Genomic DNA, 21,974 nt, shown 5'->3' with positions numbered 1-21,974 from the left:
TGGAGTTTTTTTTTTTAATTGTACCTTTATTTAACTAGGCAAGTCAGTTAAGAACAAATTCTTATTTTCAATGACATCCTAGGAACAGTGGGTTAACTGCCTGTTCAGGGGCAGAACGACAGATTTGTCAGCTCGTGGGTTTGAACTTGCAACCTTCCGGTTACTAGTCCAACGCTCTAACCACTAGGCTACCCTGACTCCCCGGGAGAACGAGAGGTCAAACTAGGAGTGTAGGAAGTAAATAATAGGTTTGCGTGAATGCTGTTAGTGAGAGTGCGGGTGTCTGTCCCTTTTGCTGTGCAGGTGGACAGCCATTGGGTGGCCACATAAGATTGTGACCCAGATAGAGATGGTGTCGTCCCAGCATGTTGAGGATGAAGAACGCTTCAACAAGATCCAGCAGGCTGACCAGAACAACTTCCAGGAGCGCCTGGACTCTCTACAGGTGAGCCATGCTTTCAAATCCCCAGCCTTTGAAAAAAATTACCCTTTTCTGTTGCCTGCCTCTGCATATGTTGGTGCAGATGGTGGTGGCTGGCTTTTCTGGGTACACGGACATCAGCCGAGCCCACGAGGTGGCCAACGAGGTACGACGTGTGGGCAAGCAGCTAAAGGAGTCCCAGACCATGGCCCAGACATACAACAACCGGGACCGTCTGTTTGGCATCCCTATCACCAACGTGAGTGTGGCGTTATTGACTCGATCTGCCTCCCCAATGGCTTCTACTTGAGTTGATGTAGACTATGCTGTTGTTGAGCAATCAACCAACATGTAAAAACAAAGACTGACTGGCTGCTGTGTCTGTGTTGCAGTACGACCGTCTGCAGAAGCTGATCAGGGACTTCCAGCCATTCAGAGACCTGTGGACCACCACGTCAGACTGGCTGCGGTGGCATGAGAGCTGGCACAATGATCCCCTTTCCATCATTGACCCCGAGCAGCTGGAGCGCAACGTCACAGACGCCTTCAAGACTATGCACAAGTGTGTCAAAATGTTCAAGGACATCCCCGGTGAGCAGTGGTAGATTAAAGTACTCATTTGTCATACTTGAGTAAAAGTAAAGATAACTTAATCGTAAATGAATCAAGTGAAAGTCAAGTGAAAATACTACTTGAGTAAAAGTCTAAAAGTATTTGGTTTTAAATATACTTAAGTATCAATAGTATAAGTATAAATCATTTCAAGTTCCTTATATTAAGCAAACCAGACGGCACCATTTTTTATTGACGGATAGCCAGGGGCACACTCCAACACTCAGAAATAATTTAGGCAGTAGGGATGACCAGGGGTGATCTCTTGATAAGTGTGTGAATTGGACCATTTTCCTGTCAAAATGTAACAAGCACTTTTGGGTGTCAGGGAAAATGTATGGAGTAAAAAAAAAAGTACATTATTTTCTTTAGGAATGTAGTAAAGTAAAAGTTGCCATAAATAGTTAAGTAAAGTACAGATACCCCCAAAAATGACTTAAGTAAAAATACTTTAAAGTACTACTTAAGTACTTTACACCACTGCCGGTGAGTGACGCTTTATCAAGTAATCAAATCTGATTTGTATACAAAGTGCTTAACATGGCCTAAACCTCCCAAAACCAAGAATCAATGAGTGGCAAGGGGGAAAAGATCTGTCTCTACCTCTTTCCTTCTCTCTCCCTCCCTTCTCTCTCCCTCCCTACTTACCTACACACACACCAGCATGTCAGGAGGTGGCTGCTGACATCCGGGGGAAGATAGATGACTTCCGTCCCTACATCCCTCTGATCCAGGGCCTGAGGAATCCTGGGATGAGGGGCAGACACTGGCAGCTGCTGTCAGACCGCATCCACATGAATGTCAAGCCCAAGGCCAACCTCACTTTCTCCCGTTGCCTGGAGCTAGGCCTGCAGGACCATGTGGATGAGATAGCACGGGTGGCCGAGGTGGCAGGGAAGGAGTACGCCATCGAACAGGTACTGGATAACTGCATGCAGTAATAAAGTGGCTAATATCTGTTACAGCCAATAGCGCTGACGGACACAGTTATCTAATATCATAATTTTGGGCTGAACTGAATGTGTCCCTGTCCTCCCTCTCCCCATTCAGGCTCTGGATAAGATGGAGCATGAGTGGTCGACGGTGGCCTTCGAGGTGTTGCCCTACAAGGAGACGGGCACTTACATCCTGAAGAGCCCAGATGAGGCGTCACAGCTGCTGGATGACCACATCGTCATGACCCAGAGCATGTCTTTCTCCCCCTACAAGAAACCCTTTGAGGAACGCATCAGCACGTGGGAGAGCAAGCTCAGGATGACTCAGGTACAGCAGAAAGATACATAAGTCTGACTGGGTGTCATTGGAAGGAGAAGGAGGCTAAAGTAACATTGAAAGTGTCCAGCTAGGTGAATGGAGAGCCTTAAAAGGCTGATTGGCCCATTCTCACCATTTTAAAATCCCTATAGTAGATGTTGTTCATTCTTCATGAGATGTTTCAAAGCCTCATTAATGTTGTGTGACTGCCCTCTGCTGGTGCTTGCAGGATGTGCTGGAAGAGTGGCTGACCTGCCAGCGCTCTTGGCTTTACCTGGAGCCTATCTTCAGCTCTGACGACATCAACCGCCAGTTGCCTGTAGAGGGAAAGAGGTACCAGACCATGGAGCGCACCTGGAGGAAAGTGATGAAGAGCGCCTATGACAACAAACAGGTGAGATACTGTAATCACAACACAACAACCCACATCATGCTTAGATCGACTTCAATAAGGTTTAGTGTTGATACTGAGTGTAAACTAAATGTGTATTGTGTGTGTGCATACGTGCATGTGTGTGTCTAGGTGATTGACCTGTGCCCGGACCCCCGTCTGTTGGACAGTCTGAGGGATTGTAATAAGCTGTTGGAGCTGGTGCAGAAGGGTCTGAGCGACTACCTAGAGACCAAGCGTGGCTCCTTCCCCAGGTATGCTGTCACTATTGACTGTGTTTCAGCTCTAACCAATATGACTGTTTATTTAAAATCAGTATTACAGATGAATTCGATAGTTGTTGATTAATACCATTAGAAACAGCTTTGAATTGATCTTTCTCAGAAATGGCAACAGAGAACTTTTGCCTTTGCAGGTTCTATTTCCTGTCTGACGACGAGCTCCTGGAGATTCTCTCCCAGACCAAGGATCCCACAGCAGTACAGCCTCATCTGCGCAAATGCTTTGAGAACATTGCACGGGTTAGTCTGTCTTTCTCTATCCCCCTGCGCCCCTTTTCATATATTCCTTTTCTCAAGTTAACTTTCTATCTCTTCTCCTTCTCTGTGTCCCACAGCTTAAGTTCCAGTCAGACCTGCAGATCACTCATATGTACTCTGGGGAGGGGGAGGAGGTCAAGCTCTGCCTGCCAGTGTGGCCCTCTGGGAATGTGGAGGACTGGCTGAGAGAGGTGGAGAAGTCTATGAAGGCCTGTCTGAGGGACAACATTGAACGCTCGCTGAAGGTCTATCCACAGGTCAGCCCCTTACCAAATCTACAGTAGCAGTGCATGGGTCAAATTTTTGGGGAAGCCAAGCCAGGGGGAAAAAAGCCATATTACAATCTGTGTTGTGATAATTGGGTTGTTTGCTCTATAACCTGTTAGTTCATATGCCACCGTGATATATAGGCCTAAGGCCCAGACAATAAGAAGACAACAGTCACACAGTGGCAGAATAAATTCAACCACATGGTTGTTTCATCACAAAACCGGAGAGCAACATCTGTCTGGTGAAGTCCAAAGGATATTTGAATGTAACAGTTACATGACCTACAGCATGGGCAAGCAAGTTAATAATGTTTTGTACATTTTCGAACTTGTAAACAACTACTGATTTAGAACCACAGAGTTACCGCAAGTCACAAAGAAAACAGGAGATGCCTTCTCTATTCAAGCACCATTTCAACAGCATCAAATCACCTACGCTTGTTCTAATACAGTGACAACTTAAAGATAGCAAAAACAATTTAGACCAATCAACGTAAGCTAAATATGTGTGGCTGTCCATGTTACTGATTTGTGCGTGTGTGTGCAAGTAGAAAAACATGTAGACTCGCCGTACTTGTAGAGAAATGCCAATCCCATTCTCCTGTCTTTCATGTTGCCCAAATGGTCTATGACTGTCATACATTAAACACTTTACATTTTTGTTGTCCTAGGCTACCTGGCTAAAATGCTTGCTCGCTAACTTAACTTCCTTTAAATGGGCAACAATGAGCCAGCTAGTTAATATTACATCTAGCTACATATTGAACTCCCATCCTCTCAGGCCAGGGACATAGGTATGAATTTATAGTTGGATCAGATTCACCGTTGTAATCATTGGCCAGTATGAAGAATTAAGTAAAAGTCCAAATCCTTATCTCCATCCATGGCTAATTTAGGAAAGGGACGATTTTAACTAGCTAGCTAGCCAGCTAGCCAGCCATTGGAAGACAACGACACAATGAGATGCAACAATTCAAGTTCTGTCAATTACGTTATGCTTTTGATGTGATTGGTGTGAAGATAATTCCGAACTGACTTCCCTTGACACTTTTTTTTTGGTTCGCCAGGACCAACCACAGTTGAGCTCACTGAGTTTAGCTCAATGCTGATTGGCTATTATTTTAAAATGTTTTTATAAAAGGGAGACCAAATGCTTGTTGGCTTCCCTTGCTATCGAATTCAATGCTGTGGGTGGCAATGATATCATACATGTTTAGGCCAGACAGCGTCAGATACTTAAGTGATAATGGCCAAAAAGGCGATGTTTGGAGGATATATCGGCATGGGTGTTAGGCTTTCTAGGGTTGCTACCCAGGCTGTCTGGTCGTTCGTTGTATTAGTTCTGTTGCCTTAGACGTGAACCAGTCTTTCAGTCTTTTTGTTCTGTATCTATGGACGCGACCCAGTCATACCTTCTAAATGTTCCATTGCCATACTGGTTAGCAGCGTTCTTATCCCTTGCTTGCGATCTAGCCAACTATGGCTAACTTAAAGTGCAGACAGAATAAAAGCAAATTATTTGCATTTGTTTAAGCTGTTTTCTAGTGACATTTATTTGGATAATGTTACAGCCAGAACATTGAGCTAATGAGGCGCAATTTTGCCTGGCGTAGAAAATGTGCTCACTCGTCAGGACACTGTTGTTCAGAGAAGCTATCAAACAATCACTTCAAACTGAAGCTGAAGACTGCAAACTTGCTGTACTTAGTTTTGTTTTACCGTTTTTCAATTGACATTTCTTTGTGTATATATATATATCCATGGATATGATCGTTTTTTTCTTGGTCCATTTTCAGGGGAAGCCTGACTTCCCTTGGCAGCCATGAACACACACACACACAACTGCCAATATATCAACCGGTGGACAGAAAACTACACAGTTCAAACATGATTTTGTCTTACTGTATTGTCATCTGTTACACTGGGCTAAGGTTTTTGGATTTTCCAAATAGTGCCCAAGCTTTGTGAAACGCACTGACAACTGATGTGTGTGTGCCCTCCTGTCCCTTCCCCTTAGCAACCACGTACAGAGTGGGTGTTATCATGGCCTGGGCAGGTGGTGATCGCTGGCTGCCAGACCTTCTGGACCACTGAGGTGTCAAATGCACTGGAGCAGGGAGACCTGACTGACCGACTCTATCCCCAGCTACAAACACAGGTGTGTATCCTAAGTTTTCCCAAAGCTTGGCTAGACCTTGGCTATAGATGGGTTAGTTGACAACGTTCCGAAAACCATGTGTATTTGTGATTTTGGATGGCCAGATTGCTAGCAAGAATGACAAGAAACTGCCACGTGGGGAATCGTAAGTGTCTTGTTTAAGTGTTTTGTCTGACTTCATGTCAGTACTATTGCTAAAGTGTGCTAGCGAGCTAACCAACAACTGTAACAATGTATTTGAGAGACAACAATTGCTTATTGTGCAAATGTATTTATGTTTTCAATAAACATTGGAGAGGAAATATAGCTTACATGTTGTCAATCTAAGCTAACCTCATCTATTTGGCCCATAGTTGCACACAAGTCAGTTGTTGCTAAACAACTGTTACGAATCCCTTTTGTCCCGACAGTCTGGGGGGGGGGGGGGGGGTGGTAATGAGACCCGTAACAACTCATGCAATTTATAATAGTGACAAAGTAAAAGTGAGAACGAAATAACCACGACAACTGAAATATACCGTCAAACTCAGGGTTTGTGAAACACACAGTAATGGGGGGAGCAGGAAAAGGGGCTGAGCTGGACCCAAGGAAAGAAACAATAACTATTCAAAAACAATCCTAACCCCTAAGCTAGACTAGCCTACTTTAACAACAGCTAACTAACTAACTAACCAAAAATACAGTGGGTGGTCCGCCCAGTTCTAACTAGTGTATTTAACAAAGTTTACCTGTGGGTAGTGTATGCCCATGGGCGACTTGTCTTGCCCTTTTCCCACCAGCAAACAAACACCATAACCAAAAACAATACTCACAGGTGATGAAAGTGCTATGGAGGTGCTCAAACAAAAGAGAGGTCAATACACAAAGAGAGAGTGAAACAGAGAGATTGAGCTCCACAGCAAACAACTGACAGGGTTTTTAAACAAAGGGAAAGGAACGGTGATTGGGTAGGAAACAGGAGGAGGTGTGTCTTCTGATTGATGATTGGTGACTGATTGGGGAGTGATGATTTTCACCTGTGAGGGGAGAAGGAGAGAAAAGAAACACATACTGGATACACACACAGGATACTTGTATCCGTAACACTCCCACCCTTAAAAGAGCAACCTTAGGGATTGCGACCACAGTATTTCAATGAATAACCCACAAGAACAACAACAAAGTCAACCTTACAAAACATACAAAAATCATTTTTACACACGAGATTGGCGTTGTCTATCAGGAGTTTGAAGCACATAGTCAGTTTCACTTATTTTCTTTTCAATTAAATAAGGACCAGAGAAAGGAGCTGACAGTGAAGATCCTGGAACAGGTAATAACACCAGTACTTGGTCACCTGGCTGTAGTGGACGAGAAACAGCCTCTTTATCATAGTGTCTTTTCATGCTCCTCTGTGAGGAAGACAGAGCTTCCTTTGCGAGAGCACAAGCTTGGTGTAGGCGCTCACGAAAGCGACTAACGTAGTCCAACACATTCTCATCTCCTGTACACAACTCTTCTCTGGGGAGAAGGAGAGAAAAGAAACACACACTGGATACACACACAGGATACTTGTATCCGTAACACAACCAACCTGTCTAATTTGTAGCTGAAGTTCAGATGTGCATGGAAAACATTTGACATTTTAGTCATTTAGTAGACGCTCTTATCCAGAGGGACTTACAGTAGAGTGAGTGCATAAATGTTTATACTTTTTTCTCTGTGGGAATCAAACCAACAACCCTGGTGTTGCAAGCGCCATGATCTACCTACTGAACCAACTGGGACCATCAGTATTGCTTCAATGGGCTATGATATCATTGTGAAGAATGTGAAAGAGAATATGTGACTGACAGTGTCCTCCCCTTTGTTATGGTGTAGCTGGGAGACCTGGTGCAGCTGGTGAGGGGCCGCCTGTCTAAGATGCAGAGAGCTGTTCTGTCTGCCCTCATCGTCATAGAGGTCCATGCCAAGGACGTGGCAGCCAAGCTGGTAGAGGAGGGCGTCTCCAGCATCAATGACTTTGAGTGGATCAGCCAGCTCAGGTTTGACCTGCCCAACAAAATATACCTGCTGCTCATATGATGTACTTCTGCCTTAGAGAGCTAACGATTTGGGTTGAACCATTGTGTGCAGATGACATGCAAAAATCTGTGAACATTCCAGATTCCCCTTAATTAATATTTGTTTCTAGGTATTACTGGGCTCGAAATGACCTGTATATCCGGGCGGTGAACGCAGAGTTCCTCTATGGATATGAGTACCTGGGCAACTCAGGACGCCTGGTCATCACCCCACTCACAGACCGGTAAGCTTTGGCTACCCTCCATTGGGTCTCAATGACTCCCGCCCTTGTTATGAAAGCATGTCTCACCCATAGAGATAGATTGAGGACTCTAGTGCCCAAAAGCCCGTTTTAGCATAGGCAGCGCCATTGAGGACTTTCCCCATTTTGAAGTAGTCAATTCCATTTAGATGACCAGGAAGGATCAGCCAATGAATTATACTTGTGATGAAACATTCCATAACTGCAGTTGGCAGTAAATCGCCATCCTTGGCTTTAAACGTGTTCAAACAACACACACTAGGTGGCAGTGTGCACCTTTTCAGTTTGTTTGCCAACACATAGAAGTAGTTGAAGTAGAAATGGACTACTTCAAAATGGAGACGGCCTCAATGGCGCTGGCGATGCTCTCACAGACGCCGTAATGGGATAGATACAATGATGTTTATCTAAAGCTGAATGTCACTCAAACCGACCACTTTGAGCACTTCAAGCACTCGATCACTCGATATATGTGTTCACGAGTCAATCGAGTCAACAAGGGCTCCACGGCGCCTTTTGGAAGCCTCTTTATTTAGTGGGCATCCTATGCCGACTGTGCCCTTGGTAGCAACTTCTTCCCACGAATCTTAGCATGTTACCTAGCATCAACAGTCACTACTGCGTCGCCCACTACTGCGTCAAGAAATCTGTAATTAATTAATTTTCAAGTTTAATTTTGAGGATGTCTTAGTCTAGCGGTTTACACCTAGCAAAGTAGTCCAGTGTATTTCTGAAGTTTGATCATGTACATGAAAACTTGTCCATTATTACCTTGCTAGCTGAGCCTGAGCCAGTCACTGACTTATATGAACGAAAGGGATGCTAACCAACCAGCTAGTGCAACACTAAATGCAATTCTCCTTCTATAAGCAAGCTAGCTAGTTACTGTAAAATGCACTGATGCTTCTATACACAAGCTAGTGTAACGGATGTGAAATGGCTAGCTAGTCAGCGGGGGTGCGCGCTAAATAGCGTTTCAATCGGTGACGTCACTAGCTCTGAGGACCTTGAAATAGTGGTTCCCCTTGCTCTGCAAGGGCCGTGGCTTTTGTGGAGCGATGGGTAGCGATGCTTCGTGGGTGACTGTTGTTGATGTGTGCAGAGGGTCCCTGGTTCGTACCCGGGTATGGGCGAGGGGACGGTCTAAAGTTATACTGTTACATTGATGCTGTTGACCCGGATCACTGGTTGCTGCGGAAAAGGAGGAGGTCAAATAGGGGGTGAGTGTAATGGAGGTGAAACGGCTAGCTAGTCAGCGGTTGTGCGCGCTAAATAGCGTTTCAATTGGTGACGTCACTTGCTCTGAGACCTTGAAGTAGTGGTTCCCCTTGCTCTGCAAGGGCCGTGGCTTTTGTGGAGCGATGGGTAGCGATGCTTCGTGGGTGACTGTTGATGTGTGCAGAGGCTCTCTGGTTCGCGCCCGGGTATGGGCGAGGGGACGGTCTAAAGTTATACTGTTACACTAGCTAGTTACCTTGCTATTTTAGTAATATTATTTTATCTCAATGAATTATTTTTAATGAAGCAGCAAGGAACGTGCTCTGCCGTGAGTCTGTACAATATCGAGTCTGAGGCTGAGCTGTGCATTTATCTGCCCCCCCAATGTTACAACATAGCAATTGGTGCTTTGGAAACATGCTGAAATACAGACTGGCTGCTGGGAACATGTCTACAACTTATCAGCAAGCTGTTAAACTATCGTAAATAAGTGACAAGCAACACACTGTTTATAAGTGCAGTGCCCAAAATCTATAGCTAGCAGGAGATAAAATTCCATCCCAGTGTTTGTCAGTGAAGCTAGCAGCAGGCAGGCTACAACAAGCTAAAACCAGTTGATGAAAACATTGGGGACTGATATACTTGCACATGGCTGTTGAATAAATGATTTAGGGTTTGTGAATCTATGGTCTCACCCCTTGCTCCCTCCCCCTCTCAGGTGCTACCTGACCCTGACAGGGGCACTGCACCTGAAGTTCGGAGGGGCCCCTGCGGGTCCAGCAGGAACAGGGAAGACAGAGACCACTAAAGACTTGGGGAAAGCCCTGGCTATCCAGACTGTAGTCTTCAACTGCTCGGATCAGCTGGACTTCATCGCCATGGGCAAGTTCCTCAAGGGACTGGCCAGGTTAGTCCTTATATAAAACACCAAACTGGTATAAATATAAATTGTATGTGCTACAAAAGAACACAAGCCTTATTCTAAAATTAATTAAATTGTATTTTTTCCTCATCAATCTACACACAAGACCCCATAATGACAAAGCAATTTTTAGCACATTTATTAAAAATAAAACACTGAAATATTACATTTCCATAAATATTCAGACCCTTTACATTGTTGAAGCACCTTTGGCAGCGATTACAGCCTTGAGTCTTCTTGGGTATAACGCTACCGTCTTGGCACCTGTATTTGGGGAGTTTTTTCCCATTCTTGTCTGCATATCCTCTCAAGCTCTGTCAGGTTGGATGGGGAGTGCAGCTTCACAGCTATTTTCACGTTTCTCCAGAGATGTTCGATTGGGTTCAAGTCCGGGCCCTGTCTGGGCCACTCAAGGACAATCATAGACTTGTCCCGAAGCCACTCATGCACTGTGTGCTTAGGGTTATTAGGTCCTGTGCACTCTGGAGCAGATTTCTATCGAGGATCTCTCTGTTCTTTGCTTCGTTCATCTTTCCCTGGATCCTGACCAGTCTCCCAGTCCCTGCCGCTGAAAACCATCCCCACAGCATGATGCTGCCACCACCGTGCTTCACCGTACGGATGTGGACATGTTTCTTCCAGACGTGACGTTTGGCATTCAGGCCAAAGATTTCCATCTTGGTTTCATCAGATCAGAGAATCTTGTTTCTCATGGTCAGAGTCCTTTAGGTGCCTCTTGGCAAACTGCAAGCGGACTGTCGTGCCTACTACTGAGGAGTGGCATCCATCTGGCCACTTTACCATGAGGCCTGATTGATGGAGTGCTGCAGAGATGGTTATCTTTCTGGAAGGTTATCCCATCTCCACAGAGGAACTCTGGAGCTCTGTTAGTGACCATCGGGTTCTTGTTCACCTCTCCGACCAAGGCCCCTGATTGCACAGTTTGGCTGGGCGGCCAGCTGTAGGAAGAGTCTTGGTGTTTCCAAACTTCTTTCATTTAAGAATGATGGAGGCCGAGTGGCGCAGCGGTCAAAGGCACTGCATCGCAGTGCTAGAGGCATCGCTACAGATCCGTGTTCTCCCAAGTCTGTACGGGAGATGCAGCGATGGGACAAGACTTTAACTACAAATTGGGGAGAAAAAGGGGTAAAATAATAATAATAAATGAAAAATAACAAAATAGAAAAAAACTATAATTTAGAAAACAAATTGAATGATGGAGGCCACTGTGTTATTGGGAACCTTCAATGCTGTAGAAATGTTTTGGTACCCTTCCCCAGATCTGTGACTCGTCACAATCCTGTCTTTGAGCTCTACGGACAGTTCCTTCGACCTCATGGCTTGGTTTTTGCTCTGACATGCACTGTCAACTGTGGAAATCATGTCCAATCAATTGAATTTACCACAGGTGGACTGCAAACAATTTGTAGAAACATCTCAAGGATGGATCAATGGACACAGGATGCAGCTGAGCTCACTTTCGAGTCTCATAGCAAAGGGTCTGAATACTTATATAAATAAGGTTTCTGTTTTTTATTTTTAATACATTTGCAAAAATGTCTAAAAACCTGTTTATGCTTTGTCATTATGGGTTATTGTGTGTAGAATGATGAAGAAAAAATACAATAAATACAATCCATTTTAGAATAAGACTAACGGAACAAAATGTGGGAAAAAGGAAGGGGTCTGAATAATTTCCAAATGCATTGTATATCCTGTTGAATGTATTTAAATTGTTTTGTGGGGCTACTGTGATCTACTGTATCTCCTGTAGTTCTGGAGCCTGGGCATGTTTTGATGAGTTTAACCGCATTGATGTGGAGGTGCTGTCAGTGGTGGCCCAACAAATCGCCACCATCAATAAGGCCCAGCATCAGAGGGTGAACAAAAACATACACAAACCATACACAAACACAGTCATAGACAACATGTACACAGTCAAAAGTGCATACACACATGAAAATATTACAGATTTGTATGTCTGTGCGTGCGTTTGTTTGTGTGTGTGTTTGTGTCTCTCAGGCGGAGCGATTTGTGTTTGAGGGGCAAGAGATCCCTCTTGTTGCGTCTTGTGCTGTTTTCATCACCATGAACCCTGGTTACGCCGGCCGCACTGAACTACCAGATAACCTAAAGGTAGCTACATAAAATTGCCCAAAAACATTTCAAAGTTCACATCCCTGGCAGGGTATTGTAAAAACAAAGCACTGAGGTGTGACTAACACATTATTTTTCTATCTGTTTGTCTTAAGGCTCTGTTCCGTCCTGTTGCTATGATGGTCCCTGATTATGCTATGATCGCTGAGATCTCTCTCTACTCCTTTGGCTTCAGCGATGCTAAAGTCCTCTCCAAGAAGATCACCACCACCTTCAAACTGTCCTCCGAGCAGCTCAGCTCCCAGGTGGTACCCTAGTCTACATAGAATCTTTGCCCCAGTACCCATATCCGCATCATGCCTTATTGAGGGTCAAGCTTTATATACAGTGCTGTATTTCTTTGTGAAAGTTGTCGTGGAAATTATAATCAATAATGAGTAGAGACAAGGTCAGTCATCAATCAGGGTATTACTTTATTCAAAATGTATTAATAACATCAATAAATTATTGCAATAATGAAGCTGGTCAACGACCCACCCGTAGGTGATTCGTTGACAGCCCAACGAGCGGATTTGAGCCACAGCATTTTATAGCAAAGTACATGCCCTGAATGTTCATGACAAACAACAGATGTATGGAATGGGTCACAAGGTTAGGATTTGTATGAAAGATACTAATAATTTACAGCAGACTATATCTGCTATAAAGACTGTTCTCATTGTGTAGAAACCAGGGTCTGACCCCCAAAACAAAGTTCCTCTCATCATTATCCATACCGGAGCCATCTCCACCCTGGTACCTCCCAGCACATAAACACCAACACATTCTATGGAATGCGGGCTCCGAGAGAGGACAAGACCATCATAAATCAGTTGTTAGAGTTAAATCTCAGAAGCTCCTCTCAGTTCACACAGACACAATAGAGTTCTAAGAACCCTATTTTGTTGCATAAAACAACCATTTGATGCAATAACAATATTATTAACATAATCATGTAATTTCTCCACGATAATCCCCCATTTTGAGATTTTTCTCAACCTAATAGAAAATTACAAGGTTTAAAACATTAATTCACATGTAGAAAACAAAGAAGGCCCAACCCAAACTTATAGGGGAAAAAAACGTCCGTGCACTAGTATACTACTGTCGGTCCCTCTCCTTGTTCGGGCAGCGTTCGGCGGTCGACGTCACCGGTCTTCTAGCCATCGCCACGCCACCTTTCATTTCCATTTGTTTTGTCTTGTTTACCTGCACACCTGGTTTACGTCTCCTCATAATTACTGTGTATTTAGCCCTCTGTTCCCTCCATGTCTGTGTGGGGTATTGTTTATTGTCGAGGCACGTTTCCAGCTGGTTAGCGCCAGGTTTTATGTATACCTGTGTTTTGTGGCAGCTGGTACTTTGTACTTTGTTTGTGGTACTGTGTGCTGTCTTACTTGTTTTGGGCATTTGGTGATGGTGACGCTGTTGCGTTCTGGTCTTACTATTTGCCTCAGTAAAGTACTTCGTGTTCACTCATCTCTGCTCTCCTGCGCCTGACTTCCATGCACCAGCTACACCCACCGTAAATTACCATCTGTTGGTTCATTGAGCCTTTTAACTTAACATAAAATTATCCTTCATTGGGAATGATATAAACATTAAAATATTGTTAAGAATCTAATCAGAGTACATTTTTCATCAGTATGAAACAAATCATCTTGTTGATACTGAGCATGCTCCCATTGGTCAGCATAGGGGAAATAACTATTTCCATCCCCAAAAACAAAGAACTTGCATATCTTGTTGGATAAATCCAGGTAGTGACTCCTGGTTTAAGGGAAATGGATTCCATTAGTGCCTAATGAACATGACCCAGGGCAAGCATCACGAATCCACTACTTATAAGGCAACTCCTATAGTCTCTATGTGCCATTAGCACCATACCTGCTATAGTTCCAGAGTATTATCATTGTCATCAAAAATGTAATTTGGTAATGGATATAAGTCAAATAGATTAGGATCAGTTTCACCCTCCATTCACCAATCAATCCATAATACATGAGTTGCTTCACTCAAAGTTAAAACCGTCAGTTTTAAGAACCCTATTTTGTTGCATAAAACAACCATTTGCTGCAATAACAGTATTATTAACATAATCTTGTAATTTCTCCACAATAAAGTTTGACTGATGTATATTTGTGCAGGATCACTATGACTTTGGTATGAGAGCTGTGAAGACCGTGATCTCTGCTGCTGGAAACTTGAAGAGGGAGAATCAAGATATGAATGAGGTTAGAACAACACTTTATATGCCTAAATACACTGACCAGGTTATCAATAACCTGATGTAATCGGCCTGTCTCCCATCTCTAACTTCCAGGAACTGATCTGTCTACGGGCCATACGAGACGTCAACGTCCCCAAGTTCCTCCAAGATGACCTCAAGCTTTTCAACGGCATTGTGTCCGATCTCTTCCCCAAGATACGGGAGGAGCCCATCGACTATGGCACCCTGGAGAAGTCAATTCGCAATGTGTGTGCCAAGAAGAACCTCAAGGATGTGGATGGTTCGTACTCTATGGGGACACACAGCTTGTTTTTGTACTGTCTAACCTACATTATATCTGCTTATTAGTGATACTGTGCTATTGAGATTAGAATATAGGTATAAATTGGGAGGGAAATAATATATATTTTTTAACATGGTTTAATTTCCCATGTGTAAATGCAGGATACATCACCAAGTGTATTCAGCTGTATGAGACTACTGTTGTGAGGCATGGACTGATGTTGGTGGGACCGTCCGGCTCCGGAAAAACCAAGGTCTGCATTCCCCAAAAACCTCTCTTTACCAGCAGCACATGATATATGTATTTGAAGATGATTCTGGTATTACAAATTAATGTAATATATTGCCATTGGCTTGGATTGTGTGTCAGTGTTATGAGATCCTAGGGAAAGCGATGACGGCTCTGCAGGGCCAGGTCTCTGTGAGTGGTGGTGTTTATGAGGCTGTACAGACCTATGTCCTCAACCCCAAGTCCATTACCATGGGACAGCTCTACGGGGAGTTTGACCTGTTGACACATGAATGGTGAGTAATTGCTCCATGTGCACATAACAGACCATCGCATACCATATGTAGATTTGGGCACATACAGTACATAAACACTTAAACACCTGGTACATTACAAACACACATACAGTAGATAGCATATTGAATATCCTGAACACTCTCACACATCCATGCACACACACTCATGCCTCTTCTCCCTCTGTGTGTCTCCCTTCAGGTCGGATGGTATCCTGTCCTCTCTGATCCGTGGGGGGTCGTCCTCCATGGACGAGGAGAAGAAGTGGTATATGTTTGATGGGCCAGTGGACGCTGTGTGGATCGAGAACATGAACACTGTGCTGGATGACAATAAAAAACTCTGCCTGAGCTCTGGAGAGATCATCAAGCTCACAGACGTGAGAAACCTTTACATCTCTTCTGTCAGTTTTCCCTCTCATTTTGTTCCACACCTCATACCAGTTATGCACATTCAGAATACATGTGTGTATCCTCCTCCAGGTGCAGACGATGATGTTTGAGGTGCAGGACCTGGCTGTGGCGTCCCCGGCCACAGTGTCTCGTTGTGGGATGGTGTACCTGGAGCCTAGCATCCTGGGCCTCATGCCCTTCACTGAGTGCTGGCTGAGGACGGTCCCCGAACCCCTGAGGCCCTACACAGATCAGCTCAATTCCCTCTTCATCAGGTTTCTCCAGGTAACACAGAGGGCCGCTCAACAGGCATTTTACTAATGTTTATTCCACTTTACAACTGTATCATAAGTTAGTTGTTGTGAGTGTCTGGCTGTGTCAGGCCTTGTTCTGTTGGGCCTCAGGGGAAATTGAGTCTGTGTGTCTCTAGGATTCCATCACGTTTGTAAGGAAGTCTGTGAAAGAGGTAATCTTCTCCATGGACAGCAACCTCACATGCAGTCTGCTCAAACTGCTGGACTGTTTCTTCCAACCCTTCATCCATCGAGAGGTCAGTGAACACCACTCCATGCCACAAACACCCACACAATATACCCACCATCAGGAGACAAAAGGGATGAGTCATCAGCTGAGGTGATGGAGATGTTCATCTCTTGATGACTAGTCTGTCATGTACTGTGTGTTTGGCCAGGGGGAGAGGCCTCTTCTGCAGGAGAAGCTTGACCGGTTAAAGGAGCTGATTGAGCCCTGGTTCATCTTCTCTCTGGTGTGGAGTGTGGGAGCCACAGGGGACGCCCCCAGCTGCCAGCGCTTCAGTGCTTGGCTCAGGACCAAGATGGCAGAGGAGAAGGTTGAGTTGTGTTTTCCAGAGGAAGGCCTGGTGTATGACTACCAGCTTGATGATGCAGGAATCAGCAACATGGGAGACGAAGAGGAGGAGGACAGAGTGAGGAAGGTGAGCATTTGAAAAGCAAACATTCTGGAAATACCTTTAGAAACATAAAGGGCCATACAAGTGACATACATCCTATTGTGTAGGTGCACTGGGTCAGTTGGATGAAATCTGCCCAGAATGTGGTCATCACGCCAGAGACCAGCTACTCTGACATCATCGTACCCACACCAGACACAGTCCGCATTTCCTTCCTGATGGATATGCTGCTGTCTAACAAGAAGCCTGTAAGTGCCGCCCAATAAGGCACCCATAAATAGTGTATTATCAGTGTATCATTCCTGGTGAAAGCTTTTGTGAGTGTAATGGAGGAGTCTTTCTGTGAGTAGAGTTGTTCTTAGTCAGAGGCTCTGTGTTGACCAGGTGCTGTGCATTGGACCGACCGGCACAGGAAAGACCCTGACCATGTCTGACAAGCTGCTGAAGAACATGCCTGCTGAGTACATTACACACTTCCTTATGTTCTCTGCTCGCACTTCAGCCAACCAGACACAGGATTATATTGATAGCAAACTGGACAAGAGGTAAGCCTTTTACCAACATCTCTCTTTGTACTGTATGATCTGTGCTGTAATGTCTAAAGGCATTCTCATTCCTTTATATACTGACCTCTCTAACCAAAGCATGTATTTGTCAGGCGTAAGGGTGTGTTTGGGCCTCCCCTGGGGAAGTATTTTATCTTCTTCATTGATGACCTGAACATGCCCATTCTGGAGACTTACGGGGCCCAGCCCCCCATTGAGCTTCTCCGCCAGTGGATGGACCATGGAGGCTGGTATGACAGGAAGCAGATAGGTGAAGACCCTTCCTCCAAAGCTGAGTCTGCACATCTGGCTCCCATGGCTCTGTGAAGGCCACCACATTGAACTCTGCTTTGTCCTGCAGGCACTTTTAAACACCTGGTAGACATCAACTTTGCGTGCGCTATGGGACCCCCAGGAGGGGGCAGGAACCCCATAACCCAGCGTTTCACACGCCACTTTAACTTCCTCTCCTTCACTGAGATGGAGGATGCCAGCAAGAAGAAGATCTTCTCTACTATCCTGGGCAACTGGATGGGTGAGACGGCCTGACTGCCGAAAATGTATCCAACTGATGTTCATTTTGGTGAAGGGTTGAGGGTGGCTAGGTATGGTTGAGGCACCAGTCACATTGAGGAGGTGGTTTGTTAAGTTGCTGCAATCCTTTCTAATATATTTGTTGCTTTCTTACAGATGGAAATATAAGTAAAAAGGAACCAGGGAGTAAGTCAGAGAGGGAGACAGAGAGACAGAAGAAGGAGAGAGAGAAAGAGAAGACTGACACTCTAGAAATATGTTACCATGCATCATTATTTTAAACTCAGCAAAAAAGAAACGTCCCCTTTTCAGGACCCTGTCTTTCAAAGATAATTAGTAAAAATCCAAATAACTTCACAGATCTTCATTGTAAAGACTTTAAACACTGTTTCCCATGCTTATTCAAAGAACCATAAACAATGAATAAACATGCACCTGTGGAACGGTCGTTAAGACACTAACAGCTTACAGACAGTAGGCAATTAAGGTCACAGTTATGAAAACATATGACTCTAAAGAGACCTTTCTACTGACTCTGAAAAACACCAAAAGAAAGATGCCCAAGGTCCCTGCTCATCTGCATGAACGTGTCTTAGACATGCTGCAAGGAGGCATGAGGAATGCAGATGTGGCCAGGTCAATAAATAGCAATGTCTGTGGCCAGGGCAATGTCACAATGTCTGTGAGACGCCTAAGACAGCACTACATGGAGACAGGACGGACAGCTGATCGTCCTCGCAGTGGCAGACCACGTGTAACAACACCTGCACAGGATCGGTACATCTGTACATCACACCTGCGGGACAGGTACAGGATGGCAGGTACAGGATGACAATTGCCCGAGTTACACCAGGAACGCACAATCCCTCCATCAGTGCTCAGACTGTCCGCAATAGGCGGTAAACGTCGCCTATGGGCACAAACCCACCGTCTCTGGACCAGACAGGACTGGCAAAAAGTGCTCTTCACTGACGAGTCGCAGTTTTGTCTCACCAGGGGTGATGGTTGGATTCGCCTTTATCGTCGAAGGAATGAGCTTTACACCGAGGCCTGTACTCTGGAGCGGGGTCGATTTGGAGGTGGAGGGTCCGTCATGGTCTGGGGCGGTGTATCACAGCATCATCGGACTGAGCATGTTGTCATTGCAGGCAATCTCAATGTTGTGCGTTACAGGAAAGACATCCTACTCCCTCATGTGGTACCCTTCCTGCAGGCTCATCCTGACATGATCCTCCAGCATGACAATGCCACCAACCATACTGCTCGTTCTGTGCGTGATTTCCTGCAAGACAGGAATGTCAGTGTTCTGCCATGGCCAGCAAAGAGCCCGGCTCTCAATCCCATTGATCACGTCTGAGACCTGTTAGAATCGAGGGTGAGGGCTAGGGCCATTCCCTCCAGAAATGTCCGGGAACTTGCAGGTGCTCATGGACACATTATTCAATTTCTGTTAGTCACTAGTCTGTGGAACTGTTTCAGTTTATGTCTCAGTTGATGAATCATGTTATGCTCATACAAATATTTACACGTTAAGTTTACTGGAAATAAACGCAGTTGACAGTGAGAGGACGTTTCTTTTTTTGCTGAGTTTAGTAATTTATGTAGATTATTAATACGAGTAGATGTTGATGAAATTCTAAACTATTAAATTGTTACTGGTCTTTTACTCACACAAAGGTAAAGTTCTCCATATGTCTTTGCTAATTTTATATCCAACCCGTCTCCCTTACCCCTCTTTTCCCTCAGGACCTGTTCCAGAGATCCAGCCTCTGAACGGGCCTCTGGTGGACGCCACTATCCGTGTCTACGCCACCATCACTTCCCAGCTCCTTCCCACACCAGCCAAATCCCACTACACATTCAACCTTAGGGACCTTTCCAAGGTCTTCCAGGGCATCCTGATGGCAGAGGCTACCAAGATAGAGGTAAATGACTGACGGCTCAAACAGGAGATCATACAGTATAGAAACCCTGAAAGGCTCTTCAAACGGAGGATGTGCTGCTTGTTTTGATTCTCAGGACAAGATGCACTTGCTGCAGTTGTGGTACCATGAAAGCTGCCGGGTGTTCCAGGACCGGCTGGTGAGTGCTGAGGACCGGGACTGGTTTGATAAGCTCCTACAGGCCCGCATTGAGGAGTTTGGCTGCAGCTTTGAGGATGCTGTGCCCTGCCAGCCGGTCCTGTTTGGAGACTTCATGATCCCCGGAGCTGACAACAAAGCCTACCAGCTCATTGAGGACAGGGAGAAGGTGAGACTTCACTGCTAAACTTAAAGGGCAACTCCACCACTTTTCAACCTTGTTTTCATCATCTTCAGAACAATGCCAGTGCAAACATACAGTATGTGAAAACAGCACATTTCTACAAAAATATAAAGTTACAAAGTTCTACCCGATGGCTTCATCAAAAGTTAAAGAATTTTAAAAACAGTGTTTGTCAAACACTATGAGATTTGCTGTGACGTGGGGAGCAAGAAAATACTAGAAACTCGTTGCACTTTTTGAAAATCACTTTTTTTTAGGACCTTTCTTATCTTTTTAACCACAGATCATAGAATCACGCTGTTTTCACATATGTAGACACTGGTTTGGTATGGGAGATGATGAATATGAGGTTGAAAAGTGGTGGTATTACCCTTTAAAAGACTTCCATAAAAACGTTTTGTGACACTACTAGGGTAGTGATGAGATTTATGGGTGTTTTTCATCCCAATACTGTATTGTGACTCCCACAGCTGGCCAGAGTCATGGAGGAGTACATGGATGACTACAACCAGATCAGCACCACCAAGATGAAGCTGGTTCTCTTCATGGATGCCATCCAGCATGTGTGCCGCATCAGCCGCATCCTGCGCCAGCCCCTGGGAAACGCCCTCCTCCTGGGGGTCGGGGGCAGCGGGCGCCAGTCACTCACCAAGCTGGCCACGCACATGTGAGGCTCATACCTTCTATTTTATTAAACATCTGAAAGAATGTTACTGTGATAATATGGTGTTAATATGTTGATTTATACCTCAGGTCAGACTATGAGTGTTTCCAGATTGAGCTCGCTAAGAACTACGGCCACACAGAGTGGAGGGAAGACCTCAAGAGCATCATGCTGAAGGCTGGCCTGCAGAATGTACAGATCACCTTTCTGTTTGTAGACACACAGGTGAGTACTTTTTCACAGTGTCAGCACTTACACATACCCACTTATCGACATGCCCTCTAACCCTGTGTGTTTTACCTCAGATCAAGAGCGAGTCGTTCTTGGAGGATGTGAATAACATCCTGAACTCTGGTGACGTGCCCAACCTCTATGCGGTGGACGAGCAGGAGCGCATCCTGACCGCTATGAAGCCTGTGGTGCAGGACCTAGGCCAGCAGCCCACCAAAGCCAACCTCATGACTGCCTACATAAAAAGAGTCCGCAGTAACATCCACACCGTGCTCTGCATGAGGTCAGACTCATGGCACTGTATCCATACATGTACAGTGCATTCGGAAAGTGTTCAGACCCGTTGATTTTTTCCACATTTTGTTACATTACAGCCTTATTCTAAAATGAATTAGATTTCATTTTTTCCTCATCAATCTACACACAATACCATGTAATGACAACCCCCCCCCCCCCAAAAAAATGGACATTTTTCTCATTTCTTACAAATAGAAAAACAAAATATCACATTTACATAAGTATTCAAACCCTTTACTCAGTACATTGTTGAAGCACCTTTGGCAGCGATTACAGCCTTGAGTCTTCTTAGGAATAACGCTACAAGCTAGGCACACCTGTATTTGGGGAGTTTTTCCCATTCTTGTCTGCAGATCCTCTCAAGCTCTGTCAGGTTGGATGGGGAGTGCCGCTGCACAGCTATTTTCATGTTTCTCCAGAGATGTTCGATTGGGTTCAAGTACGGACACTGGCCACTCGAGGACATTCATAGACTTGTCCTGAAGCCACTCCTGCGTTGTTGTGGCTGTGTGCTTAGGGTTATTGTCCTGTGGGAAGGTGAACCTTTGCCCCAGTCTGAGGTCCTGTGCGCTCTGGAGCAGATTTCTATCGAGGATCTCTCTGTTCTTTGCTTCGTTCATCATTTCCTTGATCCTGACCAGTCTCCCAGTCCCTGCCGCTGAAAAACATCCCCACAGCATGATGTTGCCACCACCGTGCTTCACCGTACGGATGTGGCCAGGTTTCTTCCAGACGTGACGTTTGGCATTCAGGCCAAAGATTTCCATCTTGGTTTCATCAGATCAGAGAATCTTGTTTCGCATGGTCAGCGTCCTTTAGGTGTCTCTTGGCAAACTGCAAGCGGGCTGTCGTGCC

The 21,974-nt window shown here is 45.0% G+C and overlaps 1 protein-coding gene across 1 annotated transcript in view; it reads left to right on the top strand.

The window, feature by feature from the left end:
• The window catches only part of dnah1 (dynein, axonemal, heavy chain 1), a 65,221-nt gene that overhangs the window by 11,091 nt on the left and 32,156 nt on the right, over positions 1 to 21,974 (top strand). The window contains exons 17-49 of the mRNA XM_021569659.3: positions 304 to 445; positions 525 to 680; positions 814 to 1,012; positions 1,697 to 1,950; positions 2,084 to 2,296; positions 2,517 to 2,681; positions 2,811 to 2,932; positions 3,094 to 3,199; positions 3,295 to 3,474; positions 5,504 to 5,644; positions 7,505 to 7,668; positions 7,818 to 7,931; positions 9,886 to 10,074; positions 11,864 to 11,969; positions 12,112 to 12,225; positions 12,342 to 12,491; positions 14,373 to 14,459; positions 14,549 to 14,735; positions 14,900 to 14,991; positions 15,108 to 15,262; positions 15,462 to 15,639; positions 15,743 to 15,937; positions 16,083 to 16,202; positions 16,344 to 16,607; positions 16,691 to 16,831; positions 16,968 to 17,128; positions 17,242 to 17,399; positions 17,490 to 17,663; positions 19,409 to 19,587; positions 19,682 to 19,912; positions 20,398 to 20,594; positions 20,681 to 20,816; positions 20,897 to 21,105. Of these exons, the coding sequence (XP_021425334.3) occupies positions 304 to 445; positions 525 to 680; positions 814 to 1,012; positions 1,697 to 1,950; positions 2,084 to 2,296; positions 2,517 to 2,681; positions 2,811 to 2,932; positions 3,094 to 3,199; positions 3,295 to 3,474; positions 5,504 to 5,644; positions 7,505 to 7,668; positions 7,818 to 7,931; positions 9,886 to 10,074; positions 11,864 to 11,969; positions 12,112 to 12,225; positions 12,342 to 12,491; positions 14,373 to 14,459; positions 14,549 to 14,735; positions 14,900 to 14,991; positions 15,108 to 15,262; positions 15,462 to 15,639; positions 15,743 to 15,937; positions 16,083 to 16,202; positions 16,344 to 16,607; positions 16,691 to 16,831; positions 16,968 to 17,128; positions 17,242 to 17,399; positions 17,490 to 17,663; positions 19,409 to 19,587; positions 19,682 to 19,912; positions 20,398 to 20,594; positions 20,681 to 20,816; positions 20,897 to 21,105 (5,379 nt within the window). The remainder of the gene's footprint in view (positions 1 to 303; positions 446 to 524; positions 681 to 813; positions 1,013 to 1,696; positions 1,951 to 2,083; positions 2,297 to 2,516; positions 2,682 to 2,810; positions 2,933 to 3,093; positions 3,200 to 3,294; positions 3,475 to 5,503; positions 5,645 to 7,504; positions 7,669 to 7,817; positions 7,932 to 9,885; positions 10,075 to 11,863; positions 11,970 to 12,111; positions 12,226 to 12,341; positions 12,492 to 14,372; positions 14,460 to 14,548; positions 14,736 to 14,899; positions 14,992 to 15,107; positions 15,263 to 15,461; positions 15,640 to 15,742; positions 15,938 to 16,082; positions 16,203 to 16,343; positions 16,608 to 16,690; positions 16,832 to 16,967; positions 17,129 to 17,241; positions 17,400 to 17,489; positions 17,664 to 19,408; positions 19,588 to 19,681; positions 19,913 to 20,397; positions 20,595 to 20,680; positions 20,817 to 20,896; positions 21,106 to 21,974) is intronic.

Source organism: Oncorhynchus mykiss, chromosome 17 (assembly GCF_057628025.1).
Source record: "Oncorhynchus mykiss isolate SJ-2025 chromosome 17, ASM5762802v1, whole genome shotgun sequence".
In the NCBI taxonomy this organism is placed as follows: domain Eukaryota; kingdom Metazoa; phylum Chordata; class Actinopteri; order Salmoniformes; family Salmonidae; genus Oncorhynchus; species Oncorhynchus mykiss.
This window is presented reverse-complemented; position numbering and strand designations above follow the sequence as displayed.